Here is a 20061-nt window from a genome sequence, read left to right as displayed (position 1 = left end):
CTTTGTTTTAATGCAAAATGCACTTCAGCGGCAGTATTGTCCCGAAGTCAGCTGCAAATGTTGGTTCTCTAAATATTCTGAATAGTGTTTTGCAAAAAGAATGTAATCTTTCCTCCAGGGATTCCAATTTCTCATGTAGCATCCCTATAATACTCATATGTTTATTGAACATGCCAATAACAAATCTAGCAGCATGTCTCTGAATAGCTTGGATGTCTTCCTTTAATCTGACCTGATGGGGATCCCAAATATTTGAATGTAACTCGATAATGGTTTGCACAGTCTCCTTTATAGATGAGCTACACTTACATAATTCTCGCAATAAACAGAAGTCAACCATTTACCTTCCCTACCACTGACCTTATGGGCTCATTCCATTTCGTATTACTTTGCAATGTTAAACCATTATGGGAAGAGAAATCTGCGGGTTACTACCATGTGCTCGGACAAGATGTAGAGTATATTCAACAGGGTTGTGCTTGTTGTCCACAGACACCTACAGTCATGTTCAGCCAAGAATTGGCCATTCCTCATATGTCTGGTGTGTTTCAAACCATACAGAATTAAGTTGCTAAAAGCCCTTTATCATGGAGAGCACATTACGTAGAATTATGTGAATTCATTCTGGATGTGGATAAGGGAGATGGCAATTATGCTCCATTTAAGTGGTAAAGTGAACCACACCAATTTGAGAATGAGCAAGAGTGAGGATCTTCAAAGCATCATGTGTTTCCCCCCCTTTCACAATATGACATACAGCCTGTTTCTTTTCACAAAAAAAAGACACTTGCAGAAATCACGCACCTGGATATGCTGAAGACCTGCCTTTTTCCACAATTGTGAGAACATTCCAAAAATTAGATTTTTCCATTGGATGGACACCACTGCCCTGGCATTTCCATGTAAGAGCATTTTTAAATAATGTATCACCTGAATGATGGGTTGGCCATAAGGGGCGTATGGATCTCACATCGGTATCAAAGGTTGCCTGATCTCTCTCTCTCTCTCTCTCTCTCTCTCTCTCTCTCTCTCTCTCTCTCTCTGTCTGTGCTGAGGCCTTGGGGAAACTCACCTGCCCCCTACCCACCTGCTGACGTGATTATTTTTCTTACCTGATATAACTGTAGTCAGTCCAATTGATGTTCATTAAGCTTTTAGCCTTATGAATTTTAATGTTGATGATTTGCCGCCCAGAAGGCATAATTTGTTCTGTTACTGTCTTAGCTCATTCATAGTCTTTGTGGGGGTCAGATGTGGTTAAAGTTTTTTGCCACAGATGAGCCATGGGGCAGCCCTGTCTGCTCTACCTGCGTACCTCCCGGTCCATATACCTTTCTCTATCTCCAATTTATTTCCTATCTCTGGCATCAATATTGATTTCAGTGCCTCGATTTTAACATTCCTATATACTGTCACAATTTGATCAAATTTCTAGGTGATATCACTAACTTCAGGCGATGCATCTCTTGACTGAGGGACTGATAACCTCACTTTTCAGTCACTTCAACCAACCATTAATCTTGTTATTTGTTGTACATCTAATGGAGGGCACACTTGACCATTTGTTAAAGGTAAATGAAAACTTTTATCATAAGTTTGTATGTGCAAATGTACGAAAGATACACCATAGTGAAATCAGGTGGCTCGTGGAAAATAAAAACTCTGTAACGCTCTAATTAATATTTGCTCAAAGTTTCTGTCTTCATTTTTGTAGAAGATATAGTCTTGCAAATTTGGATGAATCTTTTTGGAACACCCTGTATGTCAATAATAGATATGCAAAGGAACTATGTGAAGTGAATGCTTGCAGTTGGAAAAATATAACGAGAAGGTTCCCCGGTTCTATGGAGAAAGTTATTACATTTACATTGATAATTAAATTGACAGTGCCTAATTTCATTCCATAAAATTTAGGGAAAACTGCCACATGTCCATAAGACACTATTTTGGCCTAATCAACTGGCCATCTTCAGCTATGAACTTGCAAAAGTATCCAGATATCATTTATTGAAACACCTGCTGGTAGGCAGCACTTGAGTGCCTGTGTTGTTATGTTGCTTAATCAGTGTCTCGCGAAAGGCTCTGCTGCAGAGTGAAAATCTCATTCTGGAAACATCCTCCAGTCTGTGGCTAAGCCATGTGGCAATATCTTTTCTTCCAGGGGTGCTAGTTCTGCAAGGTTTGCAGAAGAGCTTCTGTGAAGTTTGGAAGGTAGGAGACGAGGTACTGGCGGAATTGAAGCTGTGAGGACAGGTTGTGAGTCGTGCTTGGGTAGCTCAGTTGGTAGAGCACTTGCCCACGAAAGGCAAAGGTCCCGAGTTTGAGTCTCAGTCTGGCACACAGTTTTAATCTGCCAGGAACAATGGGTTTCTTTCTCAGATAGTCATGCGGGATGAATCTTGGGTATCGTACGACACCCCTGAAACAAAACTGTAGTCAATGGAATGGAGGCATACTTCATCCCCAGTGCAGGTTAAGCCTAAGCAAATCTTGATACCTCGAAAAGTCATGTGGACTGTGTTTTGGGACAGAAAAAGCATTTTGCTGATTGATTTCTTACCACGAGGCCTAACAATCAATGCATATGGTTACTGCGAGACCATTAAGAAATTGTGCCGCACAATACAGAAAAAGTGCCGAGGATTACTGTCAAAAGGTGGTGTTATTTTTCTGCGATAATGCCCGACCTCACACAGCTAATGTGACCAAACAACTCTTATGGGAATTTCACTGGGACACATTTGATCATACTCCATAGAGACTGGACCTCGCTCTTAGTGACTTTCATATCTTCTTTCACCTAAAATCTGTCCTTGTTGGTCAACATTTCAATGATGATGACTAGCTGAAAGAAGAATACACAGGCGGCAACCTTCTATGAAGAAGGCATACAAAAACTTGGGCCACACTATGACAAGTGCCTACAAAATTTTGGAAGCTGTGTAGAATAGTTGTTTAACAGTTGTAGATTTTTTGCACAATAAATATTTTTTCTGTATCTGTACTCGTTTGTTTTATGTAACCAAGTGGAACTTACTGTGTGGACGTACCTGGTATGTCAGAAATGTTAAGATTTCTCCACTTGGTACTCTGTTTTCTAGCATCCACAGCTTCACTTGCTATTTCTAAATGATAAAATGTCAACTCAAATAGCAACAGTGAACTACAAATGAAAAAGACAATAAACAAACCCATAGCAATGGAATACCAACATGCAAAACAATAAGCCTATGAACTTATGCACCAACCTAATATTTCCATGAACAAACTGCTTGTAATAGTAGTGTAAGCAAATAGCAGGAATGTAGGTGTTACATGTTTGATGGCTCAGCTGGGATTGGACACAGACTGAGAGCAAACACATTTTTGGTGACATGAGACTATTTAAAGACTAGTGTATGAACAAGTTGTTTGTTCAGAAGTTACAGAATGACTTGAAAAATGGCTAGGAAAATTTTTGTTGTGTGAAAATATTGGGTTACCAAAAATGAGGTAATTTAGGCATTTAGAAAAGTTAATGGAATCACTTCATGTATCTACACTAAAAAAACAGGTCCCAGGTACTACACCATATTAAAAATTATATTACATAATGGCAAATTATTCAAAATTGTGATTATTGGCTTAATTAGTGGTGGGTGTCATCTGATTCAGAAAGAAATAGAACAGCAAAGTTGGTGTCAAAGTTCAGAATCCAACAAGCCAAACACACACACACACACACACACACACACACACACACACACACACACACACAAACAAACCTCAACATTACAGTGTCATTAAAATATGTAGGTAATACTGTTCATACTATAATGATTAAATAGCTACAGTTTGCATACCTCACACCTACAAGAGAAGAGTGCTTCTCTGATTTTAACAACTCGCACAGTTCCGTAGGCACTTCAAATGTAGAATAAAGGGGGGACACATTATCCAGAGGGGCAGCAACCATTGGTACTTAATAAGTTCATTTACTTTCAGACCTGCAAATAAATGATTAAATGACATGAAAGTCCATGCAGTCACATAGGCCATAACCTGTTGTCTTTTAACTGGTATGCAACTTTGGTGGCAGTTACTAAAATTTCACTGTTGTTTCAAGCAATAGCCCATTGCTAATGAAATGGCAGTGTTGGAGGTAGCTACTCAGCAGACTTCCCTAAGCAGGAATAAACTTGAATGAGTATTCATCCATCCTTAGCTGGCCTAAAATACTACTTCAAGGCATAGCATTTTCAGACAGCATTCCATGCATGGGCAGTTTTTGGAATGCCTTCCCTCTTCTTACACCTCTCTTATCAAGGGTGGGTCAAGAGGAAAGGTGCTTGCTTTGAGGAATGATAGTATTAGTAATTCCGAAGAAAAGCCATGTGAACATATGTCTTGTTGCTAAGTTTCTGAGGAAACTAATGGAAACAATGGAGAACATGACAAATTTAGGTGTTAGTAAATGAAACATTGTGATCTAATGTTTAGTTTGTGTAAATTTCCTCACAAAAGATGTTCAAAAATCCTCAGTCAGGTGCAGTGCAGTTTGCAGATTTTGTAACTGTTGTGTTGCTGGTCTCTCATTCGTACAGTCCTTTACTTTAGCACATGCATGTAAAATAAGAGCAAGAAGTTCCTCCTTTGTGTCCGCTGTGCACTTACAGAATTTGCTCTTATGCCTGTCCCGCAACAAGTAATATGAGTAAGATCAGGTGACATTGGAGGCCAAGAAATGACTCCACTGCAGCCGATCCAGTGCCCAGGACCTGTACCTGTTAAATACTGTGTCACTGAACATTACAGAATGTGCACGAATTCTGTCATGCTGAAAGTACACAAGTCATTGTGTTGTCAAAAGGATATTCTCAAAGTATTCTGGTAACATATTTTGAAGGAAATAAAGATACCGTACTCAATCAAGACCGTCATCTAAAACATCTGGACTGACTAGTAAGTCATCAATAGTACCACAGATGTGACACACACATTGAAATTATTGGTAAAGACAGCACAACGCAGCCTAATGTTGCATTGGCTGTACTAGCATGTGAGTGCTGGTGAAGGACAACATAAGACTCTGATCCCTGTGATTTTCGAATGGCTGTATGTTTGATACGGTTAAGAAAAGGACAATTCCCCCCCCCCCCCCCCCCTCCCAGAATCGCTAATGTTGTTGTCCTTCAAAGTATGTAACTTTCCTCCTGATACACTGTATATATTGAATTGATGGCCTTTCAGCTCATTTTGAGTAAGAGAATAGTATTTCTTACAGCAGGATGTTATGTTTGATGAGGATCTGGGAACACGAGAATTGCTATAGAGAGAACTCCATTGTAGCAAACAAAGTTTCTGTTGATACTAATGTTGGGGCTACGTCTTTTACATTATTTAGACCAGCAGTAATGAGAGAAATAAAATAACCGAAATAGCAAACACACTAAAGAAGCAAAAATAGGAGAAACAATGAAGTATACTGTACAAAAATACACAGATCAGCCAGAACGTTATGACCACCTACCTCATAGCTTGTATGTCCACCTTTGGCACAGGTAACAACAGCGATGCATTGCGGCATGGAAACAATGAGGGCCTGGTAGGACACTGGAGGGAGTTTGCACCACATCTGAGCATGTGCGCGCTCCTGCACACACACATGCACCCATTACCTTATTCCAGTACTTTACAGGGAAAAGGGGAGGCGGCGGTGATGAGCTCTGACACCGTGTTCAATCACATCCCAGGTGTGTTCAGTCGGGTTCAGATCTGGTGAATTGGGGGGGGTGGGGGGGGGAGGTGGTATGAGCCAGCACATCAATTGGAACTTGCCACTGTGTTCCTCGGTTCCTCGAACTGCTCCAGCACACTACTGACCTCGTGACATGGCACATTATCTTACTGAAAAATGCCGATGCTGTCACAAAACGCGATCGTCAAGAAGGGATGTATGTGATATGCAACCAGTGTATGATACTTTCTGGCCATCATCGTTACTTGTGCGAGTTCCACTGGACTTGTGGATGCCCACGTGAATGTTCTCCAGAGCATAATGGAGCTGCCGCCAGCTTGTATCCATCCTGCAGTACAGGTGTTGAGCAGCAATTCCCCTGGAAGGTGACATATTTGTGCCCTCCCATCAGCATGATGGAGGTATTGGGATTCGTCAGTGGTAACTGACCCTTAACATAGACAAATGTAATGTATTGCGAATACATAGAAAGAAGGATCCTTTATTTTATGATTATATGATAGCGGAACAAACACTGGTAGCAGTTAATTCTGTAAAATATCTGAGAGTATGCGTGCGGAACGATTTGAAGTGGAATGATCATATAAAATTAATTGTTGGTAAGGCGGGTACCAGGTTGAGATTCATTGGGAGAGTGCTTAGAAAATGTAGTCCGTCAACAAAGGAGGTGGCTTACAAAACACTCGTTCGACCTATACTTGAGTATTGCTCATCAGTGTGGGATCCGTACCAGATCGGGTTGACGGAGGAGATAGAGAAGATCCAAAGAAGAGCGGCGCGTTTCGTCACAGGGTTATTTGGTAACCGTGATAGTGGTACGGAGATGTTTAGCCAACTCAAGTGGCAGACTCTGCAAGAGAGGCGCTCTGCATCACGGTGTAGCTTGCTCGCCAGGTTTCGAGAGGGTGCGTTTCTGGATGAGGTATCGAATATATTGCTTCCCCCTACTTATACCTCCCGAGGAGATCACGAATGTAAAATTAGAGAGATTCGAGTGCGCATGGAGGCTTTCAGACAGTCGTTCTTCCCACGAACCATACGCGACTGGAACAGAAAAGGGAGGTAATGACAGTGGCACGTAAAGTGCTCTCCGCCACACACCGTTGGGTGGCTTGTGGAGTATAAATGTAGATGTAGATGTAGATGCAACACTCCACCACTGCACCAACATCTAGTGCCAATGGTCACATGCTCATTTCAGTTGTAGTTGCCAGTGTCATGGTATTAATATTGGCACATTCTTCGGTTGTCAGCTGTGGAGGCCCATTGTCGGGAGTGTTCAGTGCACTGTGTGCTTGCAAACTTGTACTCTGCCCAGCATTAAAGTCTGATGTTAGTTCTGCAACAGTTTACTGCCTGTCCTGTTTAACCAGACTGCCTAGCCTACAATGTTGGACATGTGTAGCAAGGGATGGCTACCCAACACCATGACATCTACACACGATTTCACCTTGGTTTCACGATGGGTTGAAGAGAGAGACCACACCACAGCACTCGTCAAACACTTGAAAAGTTGTGAAGTTCCCAAAATGCATCTGCTGACCCTCTGGGCCATCATAGTCTGCCCTCAGGAACGCGGATTGCGAGGCTCCCGCATTCTACACACGGACAACAGGCTCACTGATACTACATGCACCATGCATGTGTCTGACTAGCAGTCGTTCCTTGCTAGGTGATGCTGCTATCGCTTCGACAGGTTTATATTGATAGGTCAATGGTCATAATAGTTCTGGTTGATCAATGTATTAGGGTCAAAAAACCAACACCCCCCTCATCTTATTGTAGGTAAATCAGGAAGAGGAAAACTCGTTGATTTCTTTCCTTTATGGACACCATTAAATTGCACAAATAAAATGCTACAGTGTGGAGAAAGGGTTTGTTCTCATGTACGAGAAATAACCACAAATTCATTGCTAGACATCAGTGATGTTTAGTGATTTCAGTAATAATTTTGTGAAGGAGCCAGTTGAGAATAAAAGATGGCTGATAGGGAAGTATAGTGGCACTTAGCTCTTGTTAAAAAACAAAAAAAAGAAAACCACTCTTTGTGCAGAGAATGTGAAAAGCAAGTGATGAAAGATGTTTTGTGTGTCAAGTGCAACTACTGGTTGTACAAAAAGTGCACAAAAGTAAACCTAAAATACATCAGTGATGATTTTCTGTGGATTTACCATGGCTGTTAATGAGAAAACAACCACTCTTTTAAGTATAGTGAACTCAAAAAGAAACCCAAAAATTATTAAGTCACTACAAAAAACAGGCATTAAAAACTGAAATATTGACTATAAAGAAAGAAAATTATATGTAGTATGAGAAAATCAGTCGTGTGTGTGTGTGTGTGTGTGTGTGTGTGTGTGTGTGTGTGTGTGTGTGTGTAGAAATCCATGAAATGGAAAAAACAAGAAGACTGCAAAAATACATATGCATGTATGAAATTTAAAAACAATACATCCAATGTTTCTTATAATCTCAAGATAACCTCATTGAGCCAAAAATCTGTATTTAAATATACAGTGAATGGAATGTAGGACATACAGTAAAAGAACAGACAAAACCACTGCTATGCAAGGGAACAAAAGTAAGTTAAGTAACTGGCAATTTGCTGCTGAAAAACATCACTGTCCTCAACTGCAAATCAACATGCAACCAGGAATTAGAAGGCAACAGCTCAACAAACATTTTCAAAATGTTAAATACAAAACAATGACTACAGAACTGGAGAGTGAAACAAAAAATTACTACAGAGGTGTATTTATACATGTTGGAGTCCGCAGCTCACAGTCTACATCTACGTGATTACTCTGCTGTGCACAATAAAGTGGCCGGCAGAGGGTTCAATGAACCACTTTCAAGCTGTCTCTGTACCATTCCACTCTCGAACGGCACGCGGGAAAAACGAGCGCTTAAATTTTTCCGTGCGAGCCCTGATTTCTCTTATTTTATTGTGATGATCATTTCTCCCTATGTAGGTGGGTGCCAACACAATGTTTTCACAATCGGAGGAGAAAACTGGTGATTGAAATTTCATGAGAAGATCCCGTCGCAACGAAAAATGCCTTTGTTTTAATGATTGCCACTCCAATTCACATATTATGTCTGTGACATTATCTCCCCTCTTTCGCGATAATACAAAACGAGGTGCCCTTCTTTGTAGCTAACGTTGCTGTCTCTGGATCACGGGGTCCCAGGTTAGATTCCCGGCCAGGTTGGGGATTTTCTCTGCTTGGGGACTGGGTGTTTGTGTTATCATCATCATTCAGGAGAATGGCTAAATTGGACTGTGCAAATATTGGGACTTTGTACGGGTGCTGATGACCGCACAGTTGAGCACCCCACAAAATAATAATAATAATAATAATAATATTATACATGTTGGAACAAATTCGTTAAGAATAAGCAATGAAGAAAAAAATCCTTAATGAAACAAGAAACATGATTAGTTTGGCAGGAAGTGTCTGTGCAGGATTTTGGCTGATACTTAGTGGAATCCTAAAAAAGAGGTCAGTGAGTGACAAATATATCTCCAAAATAAAGTGTGCCATCAAAGAACAGTGTGATCATCTTGGGGCAGTTTCCAGATGCCATGCATTTAAATAGTGGTGTCAGTAACGCTCAGCAGAATGTTTAGATGTCTGCAAAATCATTAAAAAGCAAGGGAAACTAATACAGCCTGATAGGGGTGAAAAATCAGATGCTCCAGATGAAAAAGCAAAATATATGTGCCACATAAAAAAGTAGGGACGACATAATGTGCCTTCAGAATACATCACATATGTAAGTCAACAAAAGCAAAATTACATAAAAGTAAAACATCAGAATATGCAATACATTGGTAACAAGAAACTAGAAGCAGAAGTATTCCTAAGTGAAATACAAACATATGCATTGGTGAACATGGGCTAACTGAGTCAGATAGTAAAGCTGACAGTAAAGGACCATATCTTACCCAGTTACTTCTGTAGATCTAAACATAAAGGTGGTGAAGTTTCTGTATATATTAAAACAGGAAACCCCATAAAGACTGTAAACAGTGAAGGTATCAGAGACCCATAGCTATAAAAAGACTTAGAAATTACGGGTGCAGTGGCAGAGGACTTGTGTGTTTTGTGTGTACAGATCAGTAGGTGACAAGATTGGTGTCTTTCTGAGAAAGATTGCGAACTTACTAAGACTAAGTATGAAGGAAAAAATAGTTATATGTGAAGATTACAATACTGACATAGGAAAAGAATAAAAAACAAGACACAGTTTTCAAGAATTGTTAATAAAGTATAACACGAAGGCAACAGTATCTGCACCAGCGAAAGGGACTTATCAAATTCAGACAATTTGTGACAACTTCATTAATAATACTAGTAGGTGTAACTATGGATCACATGTTATTCAGACATACATATCTGACCATCATGGGCAGTTAATCTGCTTGTGCAGAAGTAAATGAATAAAATTGAACAACCAAAGAAATCAGGATAATCAGTGAGCAGAACATTAACATCCTTAAAACAACATTAAATAAGGAAACATGGAATGAAATCCTACAGGTGTGGAATGGAAATCAAAAGTATGGTTCATTTATTACAATGTAACATTCCACAATGTAGAGAGACAAGAAAAGCTACAGGATCAAACACAGTGGATTACCAATGAAATAAGCGAAGGAACCTACAGGTTCTGAGACAGGTGGGTGAAGCTGAAAACTATGAAGTATTACAAAAGAAGTGCACAAAAATAAGAAGACGTGAAAGTAAGAGCACTTAACATCAACCTACCGAACATGAAAAGCAAGATAAAGGCAGCTTGGAATGAAATTAATGCAGAAAGGAAGATAAAAGATGGATCAAAGAAAGAAACAGAAATTAAATGAGAATAAACAGTGATTAAAGATGGCAGAGAAATAGCTGGCATACTCAGTGATAACTATATACATGTGGTAGAGAACATGAAATTGGGAAGGAAGTCCAAAAAAAGGTTACTAAGGCATCAAAAAAATCGATCAGAACCATATTCTTGAAACCAGTCACAGAAGATTAACTGAGGGAAATTGTACAGAAAGTGAAGCCCAATAAATCAGCTGGTGTTGATGAAAAATCAAATTACATAATAAAGGTAGTGATCAAATACTTGTTCAATTGCTGGGCAAAATGAAGAGCTCTTTCAGAGACGGAATGTTTCCAGGAAAACTGAAGATAAGCAGGTGTGTGTGTGTGTGTGTGTGTGTGTGTGTGTGTGTGTGTGTGATGCAGATGACGTGACAGATGTGAAACTGTTTGATATTTGCAGAAATGTATGCTCTTCTATCACAGCTCTTGGGAAATGGCATGAATCTAAACTGAGGAGAGATTATGTATGCAGTGACCAGAAACGGAGAACCCTATGTGCAGGAGTTCAGAGGTGGATGAAACCAGGGCGGAAGAAACAAAATCCATTAGATTCTGAGGCATTACTATCAGTAATGAGCTGAGGTGGAAAAAACGCATTTTCTCAGTAAGAAACTTCTGTGGACACTATTTCATGGACTCTGAACCACACCTGCAGTAGGGAGCAATAGTGTGGGGAAACTCAAACATTCAAGAAACAGTGTGTTCACATTACAAAAAATTCAATTAGGATCATTTTAAGAAGAGACTTCTGAAGCATGCAGAAAGTACTTCAAAAATCTGTGCATCTTAACTTTTACACATTTTTTCATATATAAAATGATAATATACATCACAAAAGATAGTGCTTAGGGATTACAAACACTAGTGTACACACCCACTACAGTGAAGAAGGAAGGCATGCAAAACACACCCCACTGTCTGAAATTGCCTGAAAAAACACTTCATTGCTCAGGTACCAAATTACTAAGAAGCTTTCCTAAAAACCTGCATGGCAGTGTACATCACACCAACTTTTGAAAGAAACTTGGACTATCTGGTGGGAAAAGTATTTTACACTGTTGAATAGTACTTGTCACGTTCAGTTTTATGTATTGTAATTTATAATCAGTGATGTTATCATGTAATCAGAATGGTTAAGAAATACTTGATTGTGAGTGTTTCCTGTTTTTGACGTTCTACACTGAAGAGCCAAAGGAGCTGGTACACCTGCCTAATACAATGTAGGGCTCCCATGAGCACTTTGGAGTGCCACAACAGGACGTGGCATGGACTCGATTAGTGTCTGAAGTAGTGTTGGAGGGACCTGACACCATGAACCCTGCAGGGATGTCGATAAATCCATAAGAGTACAAGGGAGTGGAGGTCTCTTCTAAACAGCATGTTGCAAGGCAACCCAGATATGCTCAATAATGCTCTTGTCTGGGGAATCCGGTGGCCAGCAGAAGTGTTTAAACCCTGAGGAATGTTCCTGGAGCCACTCTGTAGCAATTCTGGTTGTGTGGGGTATCGCATTGTCCTGCTGAAATTGCCCAAGTCTGTATGAATTCACAATGGACATGAATGGATGCATATGATCAGACGGGATGCTTACATTCGTGTTTCCTGTCAGTCGTATCTAGACGTATCAGGGGTCCCATGTCACTCCACTCTGCATACGCCCCACACCGTTACAGAGCCTCCACCAGCTTGAATACTCCCCTGCTGACATGCATGATCCATGGATTAATGAGGTTGTCCCCATACCTGTACACGTACACCCATTCGATACAATTTGAAACGAGACTCATTCAACCAGGCAACATGTTTCCAGTCATGAAGAGTACAATGTTGGTGTTACCGGGCCCAGGCGAGGCGTAAAGCTTTGTCTCATGCAGTCATCAAGGGTACATGGTTGGGCCTTCGGCTCCAAAAGCCCACATCAATAATGTTTCATTGAATGGTTCACATGCTGTCACTTGCTGATGGACCAGCATTGAAATATGCAGCAATTTGCGAAAGTGTTGCACTTCTGTCACGTTGAAAGATTCTCTTCAGTCCTCGTTGGCCCCGTTCTTGCAGAATCTTTTTCTGGTTGCAGCGATGTTGGCGACACGATGTTTTACCAGATTCCTAATATTCACGGTACACTCGTGAAATAGTCATATGGGAAAATCCGCTCTTCATTGCTACCTCAGCGATGCTGTGTCCCATTGCTTGTGCACCGACTATAACACCATGTTCAGACTCACTTAAATTGTGATAACCTGCCATTGTAGCAGCAGTAACTGACCTAATGACTGCGCCACACACTTGGTGTCTTATATAGGCGTTGCTGACCACAGCACCATATTCTGTCTGTTTACGTGTATCTGTATTTGAATACGCATGCCTATACCAGTTTCTTTGGCGCTTCAGTGTATATTACATATACATTCGCTGTACACCGTGTAATCCCACAGGATCAATTAAAATGCAGTTCATTTCAATGATTGAAATATTGCACAGTTTGACATGGGGTGTCATGTCAGAATTGCAGAATATAATGGGACATAGTGTGTGCTTTTTTAATTGTTTTTAATGGTGACTTTATTGGTAAAGTTAATTTTAACTGAAACTATTATCCAAAAGGTAAACAGAATAAGGATAGAGAGGGAATGCAAAGGGAGAAGATCAGAAAGAACTATACAACTGCCATGATTTGCCCATAAATGGGCATTGTGCTGTCATGTTACAAAAGGCATTCTCTCTGCTTCCACTAAGAATGTGATTCAGAGATAACCTCACGTAGTTCATAAGGCACCTCATATTTCAGTCTCGTGCACTTTGTTAATGGTGTAGTTTTCTGGTAAAATTTGCAGCATTACACTGCAGTAGTCATTTGCAGCCCTGTTCCACTAGATGAAGTACTTGAAATCTTACAACAGATCAGATGCAGGCCGCGACCAGTGTCTGGTGAAGGCTTTGGCAACAATTTGAAGCACAGCAAACGTTTGCAGCAGGCCACAATAAAGTTGACCAAGAGACCACTCCACAACAGTAGCAATTTCTGACATTGACTGTACGATGAAAGCCATAGATGTCTGCAAGATAATTGTTTGCAGAGATTATAGTTGCCTCAGGAGTTGCCGTTTCCCAATGAAGTATACATTAAATCAGAGCAACTGGTCTATGTGCCAGTTGTCCAGCTGAATGTGTTCATCTAAGGGCAGTGCAGAGGTATGCCAAGTTATTGTCGACAGAGTACTTTCTGGACCATGAACTATTAGGGTGTGTGCTCTTCACAGATGAACTGTGCTTCAGTTTGCTGAATGATGATCTTGAAGAAGTCATCTGTAGGTTATGTACTCTCCTTTAATATTTTTAAGATTGTAGAGGTTAAAAGTTTGTATACTGGATGAGCATATGAAGTTTAGTGTACTTGTTAGTTGTTAGAGGAATATAAGTAATGGTTGGAAATAATGTATTGCCATTACATGTATACATTTTGAGAAATCCAACTGCTCCATGATTCATTATTATTGATTATAATGTCCCTCTGCATCAAAGTGCTATTTTGGATGAATTTGTACTGATTGAGATGTGCTGTTGGACTGACCAATGAGGTCTTCATTTTTGAATCCTATAGAACATGATTTGTATACATTGTAAGATGAATTTGTGGTGGCCAGTTGGCACCAAAGACTGTCCTGGAGCTCTTGCAGCTCTTAGGAATGGGAATAACTGACAAGAGCTCTTGAATCAACTTGTAGAGGAGATACCACATCACTGCCAAGTGTGTGTTGGTGCTAGGTAACCCTGTCACCTATTAACTGTTGTGAATGACACTTCTCATCTTTCTTGCTTTCTTAAATTTGTGTTTTCAGATTCAGAAACATAATTTCATGTGTTGGACACTGTTATATGCCAAATGTGGTGTTAGTAGCTGTATATAATTTTTTAACCCTTTGGAAACCATGTCGAGGAAATATGCTCTCATTTGTAGACTGTGATTATCTTTTGGATTCTATTGCATATGAGCATACACTATGTGATCAAAAGTATCCAGACACCTGGTTAAAAATGACTTCCTCCGTCAATAATGCTGGAATTCAATATGGTGTTCACCCACCCTTAGCCTTGATGACAGTTTCTACTCTCTCAGGCATACGTTCAATCAGGTGCTGAAAGGTTTCTTGGGTAATGGCAGCTCATTCTTCATGGAGTGCTGTACTGAGGAGAGGTATCGATTACAGTCGGTGAGGCCTGGCACGAAGTCGGTGTTCCAAAACATCCTAAAGATGGTCTATGGGATTCAGGTCAAGACTCTGTGCAGGCCAGTCCATTAAAGGGATGTTATTGTCATGTAACCACTCCGCCACAGGCCGTGCATTATGAACAGGTGCTCAATCGTGTTGAAAGATGCAATCGCTATCACCGAATTGCTCTTCAACAGTTGAAAGCAAGAAGGTTCTTAAAACATCAATGTAGGCCTGTGCTGTGATAGTGTCACACAAACCAACAAGGGGTGCAAGCCTCCTCCGTAAAAAACACGACCACACCATAACACCACTGCCTCCAAATTTTACTGTAGGCACTACACATGCTGGCAGATGACGTTCACCAGGCATTTGCCATACCCACACCCTGCCATCAGATTGCCACATTGTGTACCGTGATTTGTCACTCCACCCAAATTTTTGCACTGTTCAATCATCCAATGTTTATGCTCTTTACACCAAGGGAGCCGTCGTTCGGCATTTACCGGCGTAATGTATGGCTTATGAGCAACCGCTCGACCATGAAATAAGTTTTCTCACTTCCCGCCTAACTGTCATAGTACTTGCAGTGGATCCTGATGCAGTTTGGAACTCCTGTGTGATGGTCTGGATAGACATCTGCCTATTACATATTATGACGCTCTTCAACAGTCGGTGGTCTGCGCCAGTCAGCAGACAAGGTCGGCCTGTATGCTTTTGTGCTGTAAGTGTCCCTTCACATTTCCATTTCACTATCACATTGGAAACAGTGGACCTAGAGATGTTTAGGAGCGTTTAAATCTCAAGTGCAAATATGACACAAGTGACACCCAATCACCTGATCACGTTCGAAGTCTGTGAGTTCCACGGAGTGCCTCATTTTGCTCTCACAATGTCCAGTGACTACTGAGGTCACTGGTATGGAGTACCTGGCAGTAGGTGGCAGTACAATGCACCTAATATGAAAAACGTATGTGTTTGGTGGTGTAACGATACTTTTCCTCACATCAAGTTTAATTACTAGTTATAGACAACATGGGTACTCAGCCTGTTGCTAACAAAAATGAATAAAATAATTTAAGACTTCACAATAAGCAAGTTCAGGATGAATCTACAGAATAACAGTACTGATGTTTCTGCGTGAAAATTGGGAAATGTGCCACAAATACAATAGATTTGGATAATATGGTAGGAGAAGTACAGATACAATATTTCTCTCATGTTGTAAGACATACATGTAGGAAAAATTATCAAAAATCAGAAATTTTTCATGATATGTCCAAAATTAATAATTCCAAGAATCAAATTAAAACACAATAGAGTATTGCGAAAAAGGATACTGGGAAGTTTGTCTAAAGAAAACAGATAAGTGATACATTACATCATGCATAAATCAAACATTTGTAACAGTCACTGTCTTAATGTAATATGGAAAATTACTGCAGCAAGCATATAAGAAGAAGAATGACAATGTATGCAAGAAGTACTTGTAACTTATTCACCTGTAAATTTTATGCAGAGAAATCAACAGGGTAGGGGATCGGCCCATCACACACAGTGTCTCGAAGAAAAAAGAACTCGCGGCAATGGCGGCTGAGCATATTCCAGGCGCAGACCAATCCCACGCTAAAGTGAACCCATCTGTTTGTTTCTGCCAGTCAGTCTGCATCAGCAATGCTACAGCCTGTAAAACTGCCTGCATTACCTCCACTGCACAAGTTTTGACAATGAACTCCTGTTTGTGGCACATGCACAAACTTTGAATGAAATGATAGGCCTGGGAGGAGGTTGATCAGCCAGAAAATAAGTACCCAATGTGTCTTGTAAAAACAGACTATATTGTTGAGGCCCTGGTCCCTCCAGTTTAGCTGGTATACGTAAGTATCATATTCAAATCAACGATGGATGTGCATCACACCAGAATTCAAGGAGCCTCTATGGAAACCAGTAATTCAGAGTTATCATCTCCCAAATGTACTCTTTGCAAACTAGTGACTCTAGTGGGAGATAAATGAACAGGTGAGAATTATCACACGCATTTTGGGACTCCTGTACAAAATATCCTGTTACAAAGGACTTTATAGGCAAAATACCTGTGTATTTCAGATATGGCTTGACACTGTGCCTTACACAATTCTCTACTAATATTAAATTTTCCGACCCATTCGTGACCAGACCACCCTCTGCAGTTATCCACCCCAACATTGAGAATATGCGCAGCAAGATAGTGAAAACAGCCCTGTTCTTGTAAGGACCAGTGTGAGACACTAGATAGTAGCACGATATAAGGATGTAAGGATTGTTGTAGGAAAGGCAGATAGTTACCTTCGATTTATTGGGAAAGTTTTCAGAAAGTGTGGTCTATCTGTAGAGGAGACTGCATATAGAACATCAGTGGAACCCATTCTTGAGTACTGATAGTGTTCAAAATCCTCACCAGACCAGATTATAGGAGGACATCAAAGCAATTAAGAGATTAGATTATTTCAGAAATGAGCTTGTATAGGGAAACAGCGTGTCCCTGCCATGTCTCACTGCGTAAGGGTTTAATCTGTTTAGTGATTGTTTCATAATATAATGTTAAGTATAAAAGTGTCTTTTTACTAGTCTTTACATAAACTGATACTGACTGATATTTTCTTCAGTTTCTCTTTTGCTCTTCATATATTACTGTATTAAGTGTACGTAGTTGCAAGAGAATCTACGCAGTGTGTCTGTATCTTTATTTGTTTAGTATTAAGATTTCACATCATATAATTTACTGAAGGTACTGCTGCCAAGAAAAAGTGATATTATTAATATGGACATATACATAACACTTGCAACTATTATTATTTGCCTGTCTGCTTAAAGTAAAGATTAGTTCTTAGGATTGTTAAAACCATGATCTTTATCAGCAGAAATGGGATTAAGTCGGCATGTTGCAAGGCTATACTTGGCAACTGCATTACTTGAGGGATTGTTATTTCCATACTTACATTTGTTTCACAGGGAATTTTGTAATTCTCTCTCTTACTGTAGGGTTACTAGAAAAGACTATGTGGGGAAAAAGATACTTGCTGCTTACAGAAAGACCAGCAAAATTAAGGAAGTTCATCTTGTATCTAATAGTGATCAAATTTGGAATCTTAGGAATGAATTTGGAAAAAACCTAACAGAAATTTTTTTTTTATATCTGTGAAAACATAGGTGACTGAAACATTATCTTATGTTTTGTAGAACACTTCTGAGTGATTTTATGTTATTTCTGACATTGGATATCCTGGTTTTCAGGTCCATAACCAAATCGTATTACAGAAATTCTGTCGGTGCTCTGCTTGTATACGACATCTGTAACAGAGCAAGTTTTGAACATATTCCTCTATGGATGATGGAAGCCCGTAGGCATATAGAACCTCATCGCCCTGTATTTGCCCTGGTTGGCTGCAAGCTGGATTTAGTGTTGACTGGTGGAAGACGTGAGGTATCGCGTGAAGAAGCACATGCTTTTGCTGAGCAGCACGGCTTACATCATGTTGAAACTTCTGCGCGAACTGGTGTAAATGTAGAAGAGGCATTTCATGCAGTAACCCAGGAAGTTTATAACAGGATACAAACTGGTGAATACAAAGTGGAGGATGGTTGGGATGGTATTAAAACAGGATTTCAGCGCCCAAGTGGGTATGACTTCAATTTAGTTGAAGCAGAACCTGCCAAATCAACTTGTTGCTGAGATGATGTACTGATATAAACTATTGTACATATTCTGTGTGAACTGTTATGGAATGTTGTTTCTCTGTGCATTTTTGAATCCTGACATAGTATGTTGTATACTTGCAGTATTTCATAATTTACGACTTACCTTTGTACAGGCAGAACTGTGATGACTACCAGTATACTTCTCAGAAAAAAATACTCATAAGGAAAGGCCTATATTACATATTTGGTACATATGGTAATGATTATGTGCCAAGAAGTTTAAGCAGTAAACCATGTTCGATCTTTATTGAGGTATCGTGTATTTATCGAACTTCAATCAGAAACAATGGCAATGGACAGTGTCCTAACATCTTTTAGACCATTGTGATATTGGTAAAACTGGAACTGACAGAAAAAATTGGTGCTTTCGAAATAAGTTTTACTATAAGGAGTGTGTGTGTCATAGGCTGATAGTAATATTCACATTACGTGTTTTTCAGAGAGAACACACAACTTGTCCGTTAAGTTGTTGATGAAAAGCACACGCTGAAATTACATGAAAAATTTGTAATACTATGACTAAATTGCTTCCTATCATCCTGAAAGTAATTTGATAGGCAACAGGCAAGTGTAGCAACATTAATGGAAAACACAGCCTTGTGGACTTAAAGGCTACTCTACTATTGATTGTCTTGTGCTGTCATTTTCTATTTTGGTACTGCTTTTCCCACTGGTTAATATACCAAAATTTTTCCTTTAGTAAATATGTGTCAGTGTAGAGAAATTGTAACCCATTCTGTTCCTTTGCGTAACATTACTGCTGTGGAAGAATTTCCACATTAACAGTCTTCGTTTTGTGCACAGTTGTTTCCTTCCTTAGGTCAAGAACAAAAGTTTGTCATTGATTGAAGACAATTAAAGTAATTATGATTAAATTTTTGTGTGTAGAATTTAATGTATAAATATGAGAGATGTTTGAGAATTTTCCAGCAATGGCAAAGAAGAATTGGAAGATTTCTCAGAACTATCAGCTTCTGGCGCCTTAATTCAGCTAGACATAGCACGTTGCAAGTTATTTGTTTGAGCTTTAGTTCCAAACATTTTATAGAATTTGAGAATATGAAAATGATGTGCATTGTGAAATATATCAATATGATACGGAACAAAGAAATGGATTACATACTAAATGCAATGGTTATTTGAAGTATGAGTTGAATCTTGACTATTACAGACTTCTCTCATTTCATATGTGGTATCTTAGTTAACATAGCATTCTGTGTAAAACTGATGCATCATAAATAAGCAATAAATTGTGTTTATTTATGTGTTTATTTTTTCTCTAATTATTTTGATTATATTCTATCTACACTTAAATGTCTCAGAACTGGTAAGTAAAAGTTAATATAACATCATTCTGCTTCTTTCTACAATACCTACTGCTTTTTCATATGTGAGATCTGTAGTTGAACTAAAAGTAATATTCTGCTGAAGCACGTAGTGTCTGTGCAGTGATGTAAATGTACATTATTAAATTAATATACATATGTATCAC

The 20061-nt window shown here is 39.5% G+C and overlaps 1 protein-coding gene across 1 annotated transcript in view; it reads left to right on the top strand.

Moving 5' to 3' along the window:
- Window positions 1-19840, top strand: part of LOC124554831 (ras-related protein Rab-39B) — a 33417-nt gene extending 13577 nt beyond the window's left edge. Inside the window, exon 3 of the mRNA XM_047128495.1 lies at window positions 18105-19840. Within this exon, the coding sequence (XP_046984451.1) occupies window positions 18105-18543 (439 nt within the window). The 3' untranslated portion in view covers window positions 18544-19840. The remainder of the gene's footprint in view (window positions 1-18104) is intronic.
- The last annotated feature ends 221 nt before the right edge of the window (window positions 19841-20061 follow it).

This window comes from Schistocerca americana, chromosome X (assembly GCF_021461395.2).
Source record: "Schistocerca americana isolate TAMUIC-IGC-003095 chromosome X, iqSchAmer2.1, whole genome shotgun sequence".
In the NCBI taxonomy this organism is placed as follows: domain Eukaryota; kingdom Metazoa; phylum Arthropoda; class Insecta; order Orthoptera; family Acrididae; genus Schistocerca; species Schistocerca americana.
This window is presented reverse-complemented; position numbering and strand designations above follow the sequence as displayed.